This window comes from Sparus aurata, chromosome 8 (assembly GCF_900880675.1).
Source record: "Sparus aurata chromosome 8, fSpaAur1.1, whole genome shotgun sequence".
Classification (NCBI taxonomy): Eukaryota; Metazoa; Chordata; class Actinopteri; order Spariformes; family Sparidae; genus Sparus; species Sparus aurata.
In genome coordinates this window covers 30,821,377-30,839,848 of record NC_044194.1, presented here as the reverse complement: position 1 = coordinate 30,839,848, position 18,472 = coordinate 30,821,377, and the positions used below count along the sequence as shown (strand labels likewise).

The following is an 18,472-nucleotide window of genomic DNA, read 5'->3' as shown; positions in this document are numbered from 1 at the left end:
ATCAGTCAACTGGTGGTTGAATAACAGAGTGCGGCAGCATGTAGAGGCAGTGAGGGATGAGCTAACAGAGGAACACAGAGCAGCACTACACAGACGATCAATAAAGCAAAATAAAAGAGCCTGACACGTCTGGCTCCCACACCCCATCACTTTTACACAGCATGGCTTCTTGATATCACGTGGAAACCCAGCAAAACCATGCTAAGCACTGATTGTCGAGGTTAGTGATGGCTGACCTGTATGACCACACACTAAAGGCAAGTTTCGTATTAACATTAAACTGCAAGCATCTAAACTTTTTGGCAATATGTATTTAAAGCAGAAGGGTCAGCATTATAGAATCATTCTCTCTCTCTCTTTGGTAATCAGCCACGCTCATTAATTTGCAAAATTATAGGAAATATGATGTAAAAGGTTAGTGAAACCCGGGTGCCGTAAATTCTTATCTGGAATTTGTTTCGTAAAGTGAACTGTGCAGCAGTATGAGAAAGACACCTGGATATCCTCCACGATGTATTCATTAATTCAAATCTGCTGTTGTATCATACTTCTGCTTGTCCCTCCAAACACCCCAGCTGGAAAAGCAGCACTGTTGACTGTCTAATTTGCACTAATTGCTGGGATTTTTGGAACAGAGCTCGCAGCTAAACTAGCAGTTTCAGTTTCTTAAGATGGCATTCAGCCAAAATGTCTGCCACTAGGGCCTACTAATGCTTACGAATCCAGTTATTTATTTTCTCACCCAGCAAATCAGTAACATGGACTGTATTTTGCCGGGGGATTTTTTCCTATCACTTGTACTAAAGAGAAGAATGCATAAAGCTAGTTTCCTTTCCAATGGCCTCCGGAGGTTAGACTTAGATTAAGCCATAAATATAAAGTAATTGCAGTTTTGTGTTAGCATTCAACAACTAGCTACCTAGCTTGTGGGGGGCCGAGTTATTGAATGCTAGAAACAAATGATTACATTTTTTTTATTTTTAGCTCACTTGAACCAAATCAAACAGGTTATGGGTGATATTATAAGAGTCACTGCAGAGTCACTGCACGTTACACTGCACTGTTGGAGCTAAATCAAAACACAGACAGAACGTCCTCAGATGGGACCAGTAACATCTTGTTAAACTTAAAAAGGTTACATGTTACAGCAAGGGTGGATTGCTATTAGGGATGTCAGCAGGCTCAGTTATGTTTGTTTTTTTCAAGAGTGCATGACTGAATATGTCAGGTTGTGTAAACTCATTCTAAGATTTTTTTTATGATTTTCTTCATTTCCCTCATTCATATTTATCACGCTTCGGAAGGACCAGCTCAACAACACGCATCAGCTTATAAGACCCACTCACCTTGTGATGAATATTTATCAGCACAGCAGCAGTGACTGCAGACATGGCACAATATTGGGAAGACCAATAAATATGGAAAAATACATACTAAAAAAAAACTGGGTGAAAATCTGTTTATTTTCTACCAGCACAGCAGCGAGCCTGGTTTTTCCTTTCAGATCTACAGCATCCTCCTGACATATAATGTAAAGGTATAAAGAGCAAAAATAAAAAAAGCCTTCCATACCATTGTAGGAGAGGCGAGGCTTGCTGAGACACATGATGAAGTGAACTTCCATTTCATTGGACGCCACAGACTTGGAGCAGACAGGACACTTGAATCCTAGAAAGAAAAGAAGAGAAGCGATCAGTGAAAATACAAATGTATGCCTCTAAAATAAACAAGTGTCATCTTCATCGTGATCTGTATTCATATACCGTCTTTGACCCAGCTGACAGCCGTTAGCACCATTACAAAGCATATTCCAAGAAGGTCATTTTTCTTTTCTTTTTTTTTTAAGATGTCTTTACATAAGAGATGAATGAAAAATGTGTTTCAGATTAAGTAGTGATAACCATTTATCTTCTAAGGTGATGATTTAAAGTCTAGCAGCCCTGATGATAAATCACCCATCACCAGACCACTTAAGTGTTGCTGTTTTTCTTCAGGGCCCCTGGATCCCATCTAATGACAAATCTTGACAAACGGGGGTTGGATCCTGTGATATAAAGCACAGAGCAGCCTGGACTGAAACAGTCCACCTCGTGTCTCCGACAAAGTCACGTCGATTGCTAAAATTCGAAACTATTTGTCAGATTAAACCCAAAAATCGGATGAAAAATATAAAAATGTATAAAAAAAATATATAAATCGTTTTTTTCAATTACTTTTTTCAATTACTCTGTAAAAGCTATTTAGACGGCAGTTGGGGGAGGAGGTGGGGGTTGTCAGGCGCTGGCCTCATCTGTTGTGTCCTGATGATGATGCGTCCTCTAGAGTAGCTTCAAATGGTAAAAACATGATGCAGTCATGTAGGAACTATTTCAATGTGCATGCATCCCAATGTGAGCTTTAACACTTTTAGCTCAGCAGCTACAGTGACGATTCTGGCTTCAGAAAAAAACATCTTTTCAAATCAATTTGGGAACTTGGTGCTTCCACAGACTACACTGGACGAACTTCATCAAGCCATTTTATATTCCATCTACTTCAGCTGTTGAAGATACTGCTGCAATGCTGGTTTGCTGTGAAACCCACTCATGCATCAGGATGAGGGTAAGTAGGCAATGACTGAACTCTTATTTTTGGGTGATTTGCTCCTTTACGTGAAGCAAGATCTAGTCAGCTCAACAATTTGAGAATAAATACAGGCAATACAACAAAGTCCGGTCAACTACTTATGAGTGGCAATCATTGCTCTTTAATGTGTTTTGTGTGTCTGTAGATCTGTGTGAATTTTACATCTAGTCTGTTAGGTTGTACTGAGCGTTCAACATGTTTATTTATACTGAAGTAAGCTTTCCTAAAGGATCGACAGGACCTTTCCTGTCATTTGTTGGAACATGCTACCTTTTTGAAAAACAGCTTCAGATGTTTCCATTGTTCTGTCTTTGTGTTTGCTTGCTGAGCCATAGCAGAAGGATATACTCTATTTGGGTCGTCACATGTGGGTTTGTTGCCAGGACACAGCACCTTCAGTCCTACATACTAGAGACAGAATGATTCTCATCCTGGCCGATCATTGAGGGCTGATATTCAGCAGTCTTTGAGATTGTTATTATCTGTGTTTTTTCTGTTTGATTGCCGAGATAATACATCAATTTGAAAATGCAATACTTTGGCTCTGATGCAGCATCCTTTCTGTGTCTGTAGTCACCACTCTGTGGTCTATCTCAGTTTCCCGCCCACAACAGGATCTGATTGATTAGTCATCAGAAGTGATAGTCTATCAACACATCTGAATCTGCAAAGTAGCTAGTAACTAAAGTTATCAAATACATTTAGTGGAGTGGAAATATTGAGTAGCAGAAAATGGAAAAACTCAAGGGCCTCAAGATTGTACTTAAGAACATTACCTGAATAAAGTTTGTCATACTAACTGGTTATTCCCAACTCTTACGCTAAGATTCTCAGTGCAAAGGCATGTCAGTTTCAAATATCGGTCATCGGCTCTCCTTGGTTATGAGTCATCGTGTAGGTATTGGCCCTGAAAAAAACATATCGGTGGACTCAGAGTACACACAAATACCAGGAAGAAGATACCCACTTAGCTAACTGGTCAAACGTCATACTAGCTTGGGTAGAACCTTCAGGTGTGTTCAGTAAATTTTGGAAAAAGCATGTCAACACAGGAAAGCAAATTAGACACGGGTAGAGAAGAAAAAACAGTTTTCCCAACAAACAGTAAAGACAAATAACCGCACCTACGATCTTTCCCTCACCTAACCGAAAGTCTTCTTCATGTCATAAAACAATGATGACAAAAGATGTCGTCCTGTCGATGACGATCAGATCAGAAAACTCCTCCGTGTGTCGTTCTGGAGGGCACACATTTCCTCTCACACACTACCTCTCTCAGATGTTTTATAATGTGGGAGCCGTCTCAGCTGCTCCCTCCTGTGCTGTTTAGATGGGACCCATTAGGCCTAACTGTATTAGTTTAACACATAACAGATAATTAGATCAACCACTGGGCCACATGAGACGAGTTTGCACAAACTGAAAACAGACACGACTGCTCAACGATAAAGGACACTTCCAGTCAAAACGGCAGCAAACCTTTGCTCTAAACAGAAGTCCAGATTGTGAAGTACTTTAGCAGCTTTTGTGCCCTGATTACTTAAAACTCCTTGTGCATTCGTTATGCAAATCACGTTATCAATAAGCTCTAAAAAAAAAAAAAGTTTCATTGTGCAAATTCTGTTTTGAAACCTCAGTACACTGATGCCCCATACACAGACAAGTCTCTTTTTTGGTTTTCCCTGATTAGATTAAAAATGAAAGTCACCGTCTTGTTGGGTTTACATCATCTACTGTGACCAGACAGTTCTTGTGTGTGGCCCAGTCATGTGGTGGTATAATAGGATTGACAAATATATTACCAGCAGCACTGCCAGGGGGCTTTCTTTTGAGAACTGTTTGTCTATGAGAACATTTTTGTCCTTTGAGGGTTCTACTGCATCCCTGTGGGGATGTGCACACTTTGCAGTTCTCAGGTAGGTGGTGCCGCCGACAGTATTGTTACTATAGGTCTATTAGTTTGTTTTGTTCAGTTTTTCTGTCCTTTCTTTTTTACTTCCTGTCCTTGTCTTGTCTCTGACATTTGTTGTTTAAAGAAATCAACTTGAACTTAACGGGGTACTGCAGTGGTAATATTCTATGGTTGGCCAACATGGAAGACACAAATTAACAATCTGTACGGCAGAGGCAACAATGTCACGACTTTGAGTCTGTAGTAAGGGCTAAAAAGTGGACTGGATCCTACACTTCCCATAATGCACCTTTGTCTGTGTGTTTTTTTATCAGAGGCTCCGGCTGCATGTCAAAGTGTCTTTGGGTCAGAAGCGTTGTTTGCGCTCTTGATGAGCAGGTCGCTAACTAGCACGACAGTCTCTACCATTAGTGTATGAATGTGTGAGCAAATGGGTGATAAATGGAGGGGCTATGCAGCACCTTGTGTGAATTCTCTCACAATGTAAACAAATGGAGACAGCTTGCTGTAGTGACGTTAATACTTTGCAGTGAGGAAAAAAAAACAGATGAAACTGATTGGGGCGACAAAATGCTTGGTGAGATGTGTTCAACATGGTCTATTCTTCAATGAGAACAGAGGGTGAAATTTTAACAAGAGGTCGGTCTTTTACAGGGCTGATATGGATACAGATGATCAGAAGTCAAGGAGACTGAAAACCAATTGATTTAGACCGATTTTGATTCACAATAACAATGAAAGACAATTTTCACATACTTTACTTGAGTATTTCCATTCACTGCTACTTTCTACTTTCGTTACCACTTTGCAGATTCAGATTATTCAGTGTTGATAAGCTATTAATTGAGACGCGTTACCGATCAGATACTATTGTGGAAGAGACACTGAGTGAGAGGATTTTGCATCAAACCCACACAAGTAGCACATTTTTTTTTTCAGCAATCTAACATAAAAAATCAACAATATCGATAGTGAGAAAACGTCTAATATCGGCACCGATAATTGGCCAGAGCCAATAATCGCTCTACCCCTCAATTTTAACTCGGTTTTATTACCTGTTAACAGTAGCATGCTAGCTAATGTTAGCCTAAAGGGCTAGGGTTGTTTACCATTGCTTGGCAACACCATCAGCTGCTCCAGGATATCTCTCTTATTGGTGATTGTGAGAGTCCGGACTTATTGACAATCGTGGTCGTCCAGATTTTGAATTCTAGATATCAAACACCTTTTGATATTTCTCACATGAACAGATAATCTCAGCCAACCTTCTGGCCCGACCTAGCTCCAAGCCCAGATTTCAGTCTCTTGTCAGGAGGGGCAAATAAGGGTTAAATCAGCCTGATACCCTTGTAGTGTGAGCAGGTCTGACCGTCTTCATGGACTTAGAGCTTAAAATAAAGACATTTGTCTTTATTGAGATTGTCAAAATAGTACTTTAGAAATGAGTACAATGATAGACAGTTAAATAGTTAGTCAATGACAGAAAAGTAATGTAGAAGATTTTTAACAATGAACTGGTTCCAGCTTCTCTGATTGATGAATCTCTGTTTAACATCACTGCAAACTGGATATGACTGAATCTGAGACAAATTCTGTTTTTAACATTTTTCCCTGACTTTCTTCATGTTCATTTTGTTAACTAACAGATTCAAATATTAATGGGTGTTTATGTGTCTTATACTTCTATTTCCATGAGAAAGGTGGAAAAATGCATTAAAAAAGAAGAAAGAAAAGAAAAATGCTGCAAACCTTCAGTGGTCACATACTGCCTACAGGGCTTCATGGTTAAAGAACTCAGTAAACACTGTCAGCGGGTTATCTTTGAAATGTTGCACATCACCTTATTAAAAGCCTCATAATTTTAGATATAGAGGTACAGTAGGTATTCACTATACACAGACCCCCCTCCTCATGGCAGCTGACCCACTTTTCCCTTGGCTGCTATTTTCAGATGCTCCATAGGGACGAGCAGAGAGAAAGAGAGATGGAGGAAATGAGTGAAAAAGAAGTGCAGAAGGAAGGTGAGAGGCGCAGGCATTTGAGGAGAAATGAAGGGTTATGATGCATGGTCCAGCAGGACTCCAGGAGGTGTGTGCGTTTGGCGTGTGTGTGCGTGTGCATGTGCATGTGTGTGTGTTTGCCTTTGACTCAGCCAAGCACCACAAATCCTGGAGGACTTTTCATATTCAAGAAGCGCATAAGGTCAGAGAGGGACAAAAATAAATCATAGGACTGGATCCTAAATTAATTATCGTGGTGCCTATGTGAGAGTGTGTATGTGTGTGCACAAGCATGTGTGTGCATTTGAGCAACTTGTGCCAGTAACCCTGAACTGTACAGAATATGTTTTATGTCAGACATAAAGGCACATTTCTCTCAACTATTTTTCTTGACTGTCAGGTGATGTCAGAAAACTGCGCACAGCACTTTTATCATCAGCAGTCGGGGGACACATAAAACTGAGTCGGCCCGTCGTTTTCATACTGCTGCCGAGGAAACAGATTTGAACGTAAAATTCAGAAGTATCCAGAATTCTGTTTTTGCATTTCTACCATGATACATAGGGAGAAAAGGACAGTTTGATTTATGTTTCTTTGTGCTGTGTTTTGTCATTTAAGCAAACATCTAATACAGCTCTACATGTAGTCTTAAATATTTTGAACTGTCAAAGAACAGCGTGGATATCTCGACGAACAAAATGCCCTCATCAGAAAAGCTGTTAAGTGAGAAAGCAGCTTATTACAACCCATATTTGTGTTTCTTGTTAGGCGCAGACATTTGGTGACTGCAGTAATTATCACGGTAGAAAACAGAGGAAGTCAGGTGGAGCAGTATAAAGAGGGAGAGAGTCTGCAGCAGGATGAGGTCGGGGTGGACGGTTGGGTTAAACAAGCACAGGACTTTCACCTCGGAGACCGCTGCTCGTGAGCCATGTGAGACCAGAAAATGAACTGCAAGTTATTTTAAGTTAGCCTTCAAACGTAGTTAAGTTGTTTAGCATACATAATGTAGCTTCAGTCACATACGGAGCATAGTTATTCAAACCCAAACTACAATGTTTTCATTAACATCAACAATACATTTTTCACCTTAACTCTTCTCCCTTGTAGAGTCTCCAGTATTTCTCAGTGGCTGTGCTCTCGTGTAGTTCACTAGACTAACAGTGTTCAGTGAGTGGGGGAAAGCAGCAACTTTCAGTCACCCAAAATGACTGTGCATAAGTAACGGAGTTAGTATAGTTAATGATCTCACTTGCCATTACTACCTGTCTTGCTGTCTCCATTACTGTTTCTATTATTTTGTATCATACCACTGAGATTTACTACGGTATTTGAACGCTACACTTGCAGACTTCACAGGTGTTCCCGGTAATTAGTTAACAGTCTGCTGTTACCGGACCCTGTGGTAGGTTGTGTTGTGCAGAGCTCCGCCAAAATACTATTAATTTACGGACAAAAGTGTGTTTTATTAGCTGTACATGTAGAGATAAGTTCCCGACGACAACAACTAGTGTTTGTGATGATGTTGGATGATTGAAATGTATGTAGAGCAAGTTACTTTACACGTTGGTAACTCTGTTAGCTTGATGTTGTCGATAACTTTGTTAGCATTACGTCGTCGTGGCTAATCCTCGTGGTGTAACTGTCTGAGCAGCAAGATGAATGTGTTGCTGTACTGAACTGTGCTGAGAGCTGGTTGTGAATACATATTTTTCTGTGTTTCTCATCAGCATCGAATATGGGTCGAGCAGGACAGTAGCTGTGTGCGCGCCATTATTTCAACTACACATACATAAGAACCAATCACTGCTCTCCACTGACTGTACAAGGAACTTTTTTTGTGGTTAGTTTTTAGTTCCACATACATACCAATATGGATAAGTTTAGAAAATACACAGAATTTGATGCATATTGATGATTACTGTAGTGTGAAAACTTGAAAGAGCAAGTTGAGTTCTCTTAATAGTTTTAGTTTATTGTGTAAAATATGACATATATATGTAAATATTACATTAGTATATGTAGTATATGACTGCAATGACAGCACAGTGTGATGATACAGATAAGGGAAAACCTGAGAAGAACACTCAGTCCAATCAGTGTGCTTATACGAAATGCAGGAGGTAAAATGGAGGAGTGGGGAACTAATTTTAGAGAGAATGAATCAGAGCACTGAGGAAAAATCTTTTTTGATCGCGACTTTTAAAAAATACCAATTTTTTAAAAACATTTTAAGGTTTTTACATAATGTCAAAAGAGCATTTAGTTTACCATGAAAAAAACTGCATAGATCCACATATCTACTAGGGGTGAAACAATACATCGATCTAAATTGATATATCAATTCAATGATTAATGATCCAATAGATTGATGCAAAGTGAAAAGACTGTATTCATATCGCCGCTATTGCTAAGATATGCCTTTATTTTGAAATTCACGTCTGTGTTACTGTTTCTGTCTATGGGCATCTCCTTTCTAACAGTGCTAGCTAGCGCCTGAAAGAAAATGGCAAGCAGCCAAGAAAAAAAAAAGATAATGAGGATGTTAGGTCAACAGCAGTCATAGATGTTCATGGTTTATGTTCATGATTGCAAGGCCAACAAGGGCTGTTTAAATTGACTGAAACTTTGCATTTAAGAATTGTGGCACTTTATAGTGAACAGAAGGTCTATTTTCTTTCTTCTCTTTCTTAAAAAGAATGGACTGATTTCCATTTAAATGTCTGGAACCATTGATAAAATAATATTTCCACTAAAGAGTTAAGTAATAAAAATGCCAAATCATGTTTTCGTTGCTTTTTGTGAGTTGATATGAATGGAACTGAGAGTGCTAAATAGGCGTGTGATATTGGCAAATATCGTTGCGTTGTCCAGAGAATTTATATAGTATATCGTGATGAAACTTGGGATTCACACCCTAATATCTACATCCAAGATCAACATTTTAAAAAATGCTTTAAACACTTGACGCTTACTAATATTATCTTATTCATGACTTCATGGCACTGTATCAGTCATGGAAGTCCTATATGTACAACTTACTAACTGCAGCCAACATCCATACTATCATCAGGATTGTATAAGAGCGTGGAGGGGACGAGAGCAAATGCAAGGAATGTGTTAACCTACTGAGAGGGCTGGAGACACAAGGGAAAAATTTAAATAATCAAAATGTTCAAACCTTATATATAATTAAATCAGACTGTTTTAAACTGTTATATATCCCAGTAGTACCATGTGCATTTTGTCCAAGACGTTCAATGGACAATTTGAGTCTGTTGGCGGGCAGTAACATCTTGTATAACGGCTCCAGGTACCCAAACAAATACTCAGTCACCACCGCACACGTGTGGGTCCATCTAACCGCCAACAAAGCCAGAAAGTACAATCAATATAAACACATTCAGCAGGTTTGTCTCCAGGCGCAAAACGCAGAGGAGCAGAGCCAAAAACTGTTGCTTTAGTTCCTGACCAGTTTTACAACATGTTACGGAGGGAGTAATTTCCCCCCAGAAGCATCTGTAGAAGCAGCTAAAATTAGACCATCAGAAGAGGACCGATGGGTTCAGAGTTAGCAGCTATTTGAGGCTGTAACTCTGTGAACATTGTCAGCCTCTGCAGCAGTGAGGGGTTCAAAAATGTAGCTTTTTGTTTCACAGCCACTGTTTTTTTATTCGTTTACCGTTCCCTTTCGTTTCTACTCTGACCTTTAATGTTCCCACTGTTTTCTTCCTCTCCGTTCTCATTGTCTCCAGCAGCTTCTTTGTGTTACTGCCATTTTCCTTTTCCTGTAGGTGTAAAGTTTGCCTCCATAATCATTATGTTATTCTGTGTGTATGGCCTGCCCTGACATATCCTGTGTGTGCAGAGACTTTTCATAAAACTCGGAAAAACAAACTACAAAATGCCCAAGCCAACATTTTCTGCAGCAAAAAAAAAAAAAAAGCAGCCTGCATCTCTGATTTTACCCCCCTGTGAATCTGTTTTCGAGCTGATCAGCATTTCTTCAAAGCAGCCACGGTGAATGTGCCACTTTTGTGTTCTACAAAACTCCAGCCGGAGTTTAAACTTAGGACACGCATGGTGAAACATGTGCAGCATGTTAGCGGAGCTGCAGCGGCCTCAGTGCTGAGTCATGCACAGAACATTCCCCCCCAGAGACCGGGGTTCGTGTCCTGTGGGTGTCAAGATTGATTACATACATCATCAATTTAAATAACGTGAGCTTAGTTTTTTTAAGCGTGATCTTTCCCTAAACCTAACCAAGTCGTTTTGGTGCCTACACCTAAACAAACTGCCAACGTTCCATGTCAGCAACAGTCCAGCAGTCAAAATGTGTCAACAATGTGAATAATTTATCATTTAGCTTTTACCTGAAAATCCGCTTGCTGAAAAACTGATGCCAGAAGGGAAAGTAGAGTATCATAGCGTGGAGCTTAAGGCCGCTGACAAAGCTGCTGCATTCAACATGTTGGCAGTGAAAACGTGTTGCTAATGTTGTAATATTACAACGTGAAGGTTATTATGCTGAAATAATAACTGTAATGGAGTTTATCCCGGAGAGCAGGGACCCTCCCTAAGAATGATCTCAGAAAATGAATAATGTATCTTCACCTCACAACTAGATATGTGGGAAATTTGAGGAGTAAGCGCAGCTGTCAGATAGAAGCAGAACAATGAGTCCTGAGACAATAAGATGTTATGTCCATATTTTAAAAGGTTAAATACTCTGAATGAGATCATGTGCCTCTGCTGCTACAGAAGAGAGACTGCCTTTCATTTCTGTGTAATGCCGATGATGGCTCTCGCCTGCAGGCAGTGAAAGATCTATGGAGGATTCAGTATTGTCTGCTGTGTGTTTCACTGTCAACTCGCATCTCCACAAGACAAGAAAAGATATCAGTCTCCACAGCACGTCACACGGCCTGTGTACACAGCTGAGCTGATTAGAATGCACTGTTAGCTGTTGGTCACACATTGGGTCGCACCACACAAACTACTTCTCGTGCAAAGATTACTTGTAACTGTTGCACAGCTAACTGAAACCAACCTCACAAAACTAATGTCAGCTTGATGTGAGCCATTTAGACTGAAGAGTCAAATCACTAAAATGGAATATGGTCAACACATATGACCAGACACTTGATACAATGCAGTGAGATTTAGATCACATTATACAAATAGACACGCTTTTTATGTACAGTTGTACAGTTGACAGACATATAAACACCAGGAACACACTTTTCCATGATACACACACACACACACACACACACACACACAGACTCACAAGGTGAAAACAATACCAGCTGCCATTACTGCTAGAAAAAAACAACACAACTTTCATTAAATAACAAGAGGTTATGTGAATAACATACTAATTACATCAAAAGCAATTAAAACATAAATTAAACAAGCAAGTTACAGTTTGCTTTTACGTTACAGCCAGTGATGCTACCATAACTTCCTGTCTGGATAACAATATCAAACTTGATAGGGCTGTTCAACCACCCTGAACTGCTTAAGCATAATTTAGACTCATCAGTGGATCTGAATGATGTTGTACTCGCTAAAAAATACCAGCCAACTCAAAACACGTGACTTTTCTTTCTTTCTTTTTTTCTTACAACAACCATGCATTATTTCCTGAGAAGGTGCGAAAATATTTTTTAAAAATGCCCCATCTTGCAATGTTAAAGACAGTAAGGAAAGAATTCCTGGATCTGTCTCTTTATCCGGATTGGCATCAAAAGTTAAACAGGTCCATTCTGGGCCGAGAGCTTCCTCCATCTAACTTATTGGAAATCTGTTTTTCCGACTCCTCCTGACAAACCAACCAACCAACCAGGCGGCTGTAGCTCAGGAGGTATAGCGGATCGTCTAGTAATTGGGAGGTTGGTTCAAATCCCGGCTCCCCCTAGCTGAATGTCAAAGTGTCCTTGAGCAAGTTAGTGAACACAACATTACTCCTGATGTCATCAGTGTGTGAATGGGTGAATCTGACAAGTGTTGTAAAGCGCTTTGAGCAGTCAGTAGCCTGGAAAAGCGCTATAGAACTGCAGGTCTGCTGTGGCTCAGAGGTAGAGCCAGCGTCTTGTTATCGGAAGATCGCAGATTTGATTCACCTAGTTGCATGTCAAAGTGTCCTTGGGCAAGATACTGAACCCCAAACTGCTCCTGATGTGCTGGTCGGCACCTTGCCAGCCACTGCCATCAGTGTATGAATGTATGTATTAGTGTAAGTCACTTTGGACAACAGCGTCTGTTAAATGCCCTAAAACGTAAATGTAAACCAACCAGCCCATGGACTCCGAAAAGATAACCTCCTTGATGCAGGTATTCAATAGTTTGTAAGAACTTAAAACCTTTTAGTTAGTTCTTAAATCTATTACCACAAAAACTGTCATGGATTTATGAATAGGCTTGCTGATACAGACCACTCCAGATGTTCAGAAAAAAAGGTCACCCCGTTATTACTAGTCCTGCATTTAGATGATGAATTAATTCACAAATAGTAACAACTCTAATTTAAAATGCAGTAATTAAACCCCCCTGCTCATTAATTTCCAAGTGTCTTTTATAGCGGCTGCAGGTGCTGCATACATTTCCCTTCGTGCATTGTGAGCACAAACGAGAACTAAACTGAATTTCGTGTTATCTTGTTTTGGTCAGCCCTCTGTGATGTTTTAGTGATGAGAAACATCAGTGAATCAAAGTTGCAGAGAAAAGCAGCACAATGCTCTGATACAATAATTAACATTCAGCCAGCGGTTGGGATCAAAGCTGGATAATGACTCAAATGCAAAATCAGTTGTTAGGCTTTCACTTCCGATTTTCCTGTGGCTGGCTCATCGCTGGGATGATAGCGTCTTACTAAATAATGGTTTCTGTCTGGAGATCACCTCATGCTGATCAGCAGCCACGCCTGATTGGTCATGGTTAACTACAGATCACTTTTTATTCAATGCAGCAAAACAAATGTAATATGCACGAGGTGTGAAAACTAGACCGGAACATCACCCGGGAGATGCATGATATTAACTTTTACCAACACACGAGAATTTGAAAACATATTTGCGGCAGCTTCATTAGTGTCTGCCTTCATTTAATGCAACACTAGTTCCAAGAGTTCACAGTCGATGAAGGACATGAGCGCACATCACAGTGCTTGAGGAAGATAAAATGTAAGATTTATTTTGGCCAAACATTGTCATATATCTTTGTTCTTGGACTGAATCGATTGCAGATGGATGCTTGAAAACTTCTCCGTTAGATGGGGACCATCACACTCTTGCCTCAATACGAGCTAAGCTTCGGTGTATATCAAAAGGGGGAAACTGCTTCCTTAAATCTCTACAAAAGAGTGTACTCTGAAAGTTAGATATTAACCACGGCGTATCTATTTAAAATCAGCTACTAATTACAACAACATAAACAGCTAATTACAGCTCAAGTAATTAAGACCACACTGATGCACTTGTAATTAACAATGATTCATCCTCATATCATAATTCCGATCACAATCCTGATTACATGTTTCTGAAGCAAAATGGCCAAATACTGTTATGCCGACTGAGAAAAGTAATGATATCCAAACCAGTGGCACCTTTAAATATACTTCTTTTCATTTCACAACAGAGAGAGTTAACTGAAATGGAGAGAATAATAATAGGCATCAATGCTGTTTTCCAACACAAGCATTTTGCCCTCCACTGAACAGAGCAGCCTCACAAGAGGGCGGGACAGAGGGGCTCTGATAATAAACAAATGCAAATGATTGTTATATAATGCAATATACAGTGAATGCGCATAAGTTCTGAGGATTGTTGGGCCAAAGATAGACCTGTTCAGTACAGATCACTGTGAGTAGAAAATGTAATGTAAGCCCATAAAGGAGAATGTTTCCAATGACTATGTCTGTACGCATGTATAGTACTTACAATCATTCTATCAATCTAAGTATTGATCTTTTTCATGCTTCGCCCTATTCAGGGTCCGAGAATCCACGAGGTGTACAACATTATATGTGTGTCTCTGACTGTACATTGTCACATTTTGAGGTTTCTTGGATGTACTTGAACTACATTTTTTGCAAATGTAGTGTTTGTCAGCTGAAATCCCAAAACACACCTCCAACTAAGACTTTGCTTTGTTAGCTACCTAGTTAAAGTGTATTTGCATTTTACTGTGTCATTAACAGACAGTAACAGTGTGGGAGCATCAGCTCAGGGCCCAGACACACCAAACCGACCTGACTGTTTGCGCCGCATCACGTCACCTGCGTCTCTGCCAAAGAGCTGCACTTGAACACACCGCAAACAGCTGACTGCCTACCAGCTCCTATGTTCTGCACTATGAAGGTACAACGTCGACTAGGGATCTTTCTATTGTTCACTTTTGATTTCATGGAGGTTTTATACAGTATGTACAACTTTCCTTCAGCCGATAAAAAAAGTGATTTAAAAATGTGTGATGTCGTCACGTTGTAAAGTCCATGAGCAAAGTGGGAACTCCACTTTGCTCCTGGACTGCACTGCATGTGTTCAGTGAGCGACATAACCAAGAAGTAAACCTGGAAGCAAAAGAATCCTGAACTGAAAAAACACACTAAAGTGAAGAATCATGGAAACTACAGCAACCAGCACAAGGAGTTCTCCCTTTAATGTTTTGTTTCCTCTTCTTGCGCACTGATTTTCTTAGCTGAACAGCCAATCGGAATGTATTCTCTCAACGCCGATGCAAAAGCTGCACCCATCATTGGCCGACTAGAGCCAATAGTGTGAGGCACACCAGAAAGAGACAGGGCCACAGACACTCACTGATGGCAGAACATGCCTGAGGAACGACCGTTGTGGTGAGTCAGGGCTCAGCCAGACTTTAGCGTGCTGCTTAACAGTAGCTCTGCATGTATTACTGCTAACAAGGTGTTCTACTTGTTAGGTAAGATTAATCATTCAAACTGCGATAAAATATTTTTAGTTTGTCATTGTTTCCAACACTGTTTTGTGTAATAGAAAAGGCTATACATTAAATATGATGTCTCTGTAGTCTTTGAAAGGAATGTTTGACTCCATTTGACTTTGAGAAGTCGCGTTCCTTGTTGCTGCTTCGAAGTTGTTATTAAAAACCCTGACTACAGTCGGAACTGTGGTATTAGCATATCCCAATTATTTTACCGTGTTAAACTCTCCCAGTCAAATGCTTTCACCAAAACACAATATCTTGGTTAGGTTATCATTATTTGTTCGTGTGGATTATAGAACACATGCCTATACATTAATGAAGGAAACGTTTGTTCAAATGAAATCATTCCTCAAGGGTTCATTTCTCTTTAAAATCGAATTAGTGTGCTTGCGCAATCTTTGTATGTGCTCAAAATATCCCTTCCCACACATAATCCCATGTAGGGCGATGGAAGGGAGACACTGCACAGGAGCTCCCAGTCACACTTACAGGCAATCTGGTCTCCAATCTACCTGTCTTTGGCAGGAAAACCCTGAGAAACACACAGGCAACGTACACACACTCACACTCGCGCACATACACGCGCACACCCACGCACACCTTGCATGACTATGCAATAACAACAGCGAGAGAGGCTGAATAGATAGAGCCGTCACACACTCTGAGCTGCAGCGCTATTAAATGGTCCCATGGAGACTTATTCCTGTCAACCCCTGCACAGACAACACACGCGCCCACGAACACACACTTCTCAGACGAGGTCACTCAACTCAATCTCTGGCCAATGCATATTTCATCAACCCTTGGCAGCCCTGCCCAGCCTGAGACCCTGACGCAGATCCCAAATAAGCTCCGTCCACTGATGAAGACCTCAGGACTAACAAAGACACTTGTGCCTTGGAAGCCCAATGAAGTGTCTGTCAGCAGGAAATGGAGCAACAGATAAACAGCACCGCTGCACTGGGTATGAAATGTTTGCACAGATTGGTACATTTTGTGCCTGTAGCTCCTGCAGCAGGATGAGCAACTGTATTTGCTTTTTAAAGGTTCAGTCTTACAGTTTGTGTCTGCTATCAAACACAAAGTCAGATGAGAGGATTCAATCAATTTAATCTCCAGGATAAAAAACCTTTGCCTAGGATGTGTTCATTTAGAACAAAGACAAGAGAAAATGAAAGAACGCCTTCCAAGGTCTCTACACTGACTTATTCTCTTATTTAACCTACACGTTGTACCCTCACTAGCTACAGGAACAAGCTAGTCACTAAATATCTCAAAGTCACATTGCTGGTGTTCACTGTCGTGTAACAGCGCTCAAAGCTCACACTCCCATTATAACAAGAGAGACTTTTGAGATGCAGCCTATGTCACTTCACCCTGCTGTTCTTGGTCGAGGAGCAGTTCCAGCGCTAACTCTTAAGACAGCTTCAGAATCACTGGCAGTAGCTTAGTTAGCAGTGTGGCCCAATTTCAGTTTGTGTTGAGCTAGGCCGAACACATCCCCCAACAATTGCTTCACTGACGCGTGAACATGGGAATTATAAAAAAATATAATGTCTTCTGACTGTAGAGAGAGACAAAGAAAGGTATTTTTCCAACTGGCATGTTTTTACACTGAAAAATCTAATTCAAGCCTAGCCTAGCCTACGTACAGTACATAGGCTAATTAACTAGTCAAAACAACTGTCTACTGGCTCTCAATAATCGTCTATCAATAGGAGGGACACTCATTTACATAATAAACAAGTTATTTTGCTGAGTATATATGTTAGAAAATATATATATATATATATATATATATATATATATATATATATATATATATGTACATGTTAGGCAGGTAGGTAGGTATGTTAAGTACATAGGAATGGGCTGCCACTTTCAAAACACTGAACAGTCTGGCTAAATTACAGGGTCATGTTTGGGACTGCAGGGTCGTATCTGTAACTCTAACTGATCTACAAGTAAAAAAAATAAGAATAAACAACCCTCATACATAAACCGATTATTTGTTTGTCACCAAAAGCCTTAAAAGTGAATACAAACAGAGCTGTAATGAGGAGGGAGGGCCAGAACACACATAACAACTACTTGGTACTTAGACATGGAAAACATTTACCTCGTTCATAGTTTAAATTCAGCAGAATACGGCTTTATCTTTCCACTGCAGCACGGCTACACTCACAGCTAATGGTGTCTCTCTCCACTATTATCACCGAGGGTAATAAGGTCAGCGTGCAGAAAACATAACAAGTCACTCAACTGCTAATGCACACTTAACAGACAATAACACTGTGGTAGAATTAACTTCAGTGGGTTAGACCACGGTGAACGCTTTACTGCCGACCCACTTCAGACCTCAAGAGAAACCACGTAGCACTTCATGCTAACGCTGTCGATGGAATGCGCGTCAGGAACAGAAGACGGCGGAGTCGGCATTCTTCGGGAGACTGAGAAGATGTGAAAGCTGCATTTTAAAATGTGTTTTTCACATTTCGCTTTGTCATCTATTAAACATGCCACTGACTGAAAGAAACGTTTGACACTGTTTGACTTTGAGAAGATGAGGCGCTGCTGACAACACAAACACAAACCTCTCTTCGTCCTGCGGAGTGTTGCTATTGTACACGGCTCTATGCTAGTGGTTATTACTTGAAAACCCAAAATGCTGAAACTGAACTGAAATTTAAGAAGTTGGACTGTGAGCAGATTATGTTTTAATTCAGTAAGGCTGCATTCGTGACGCTCTATGTTAAATCGATTGCATGATGTGTGTTAGAAAATGTGGTTCCTCTTGTGCAGGAGCTCGATGTCAACAGTGAGGAGGATGACAATGTAAGCTAATAGACGATGAGACATGCTACTGTCACAATGTGTCTATGATAATGCATTTTGGAAACTGGACTTTTAGATACATTTGTGCATGAAATTCACAACATTATTTTATTTTTTCTTTTCAGATTCCCTGTGT

The 18,472-nt window shown here is 40.3% G+C and overlaps 1 protein-coding gene across 1 annotated transcript in view; it reads right to left on the bottom strand.

Annotated features, from left to right (window-relative positions):
• Nucleotides 1-18,472, bottom strand: part of znrf1 (zinc and ring finger 1) — a 70,453-nt gene that overhangs the window by 17,197 nt on the left and 34,784 nt on the right. Inside the window, exon 2 of the mRNA XM_030426917.1 lies at nt 1,573-1,668. Coding sequence (XP_030282777.1) covers nt 1,573-1,668 — 96 coding nt within the window. The remainder of the gene's footprint in view (nt 1-1,572; nt 1,669-18,472) is intronic.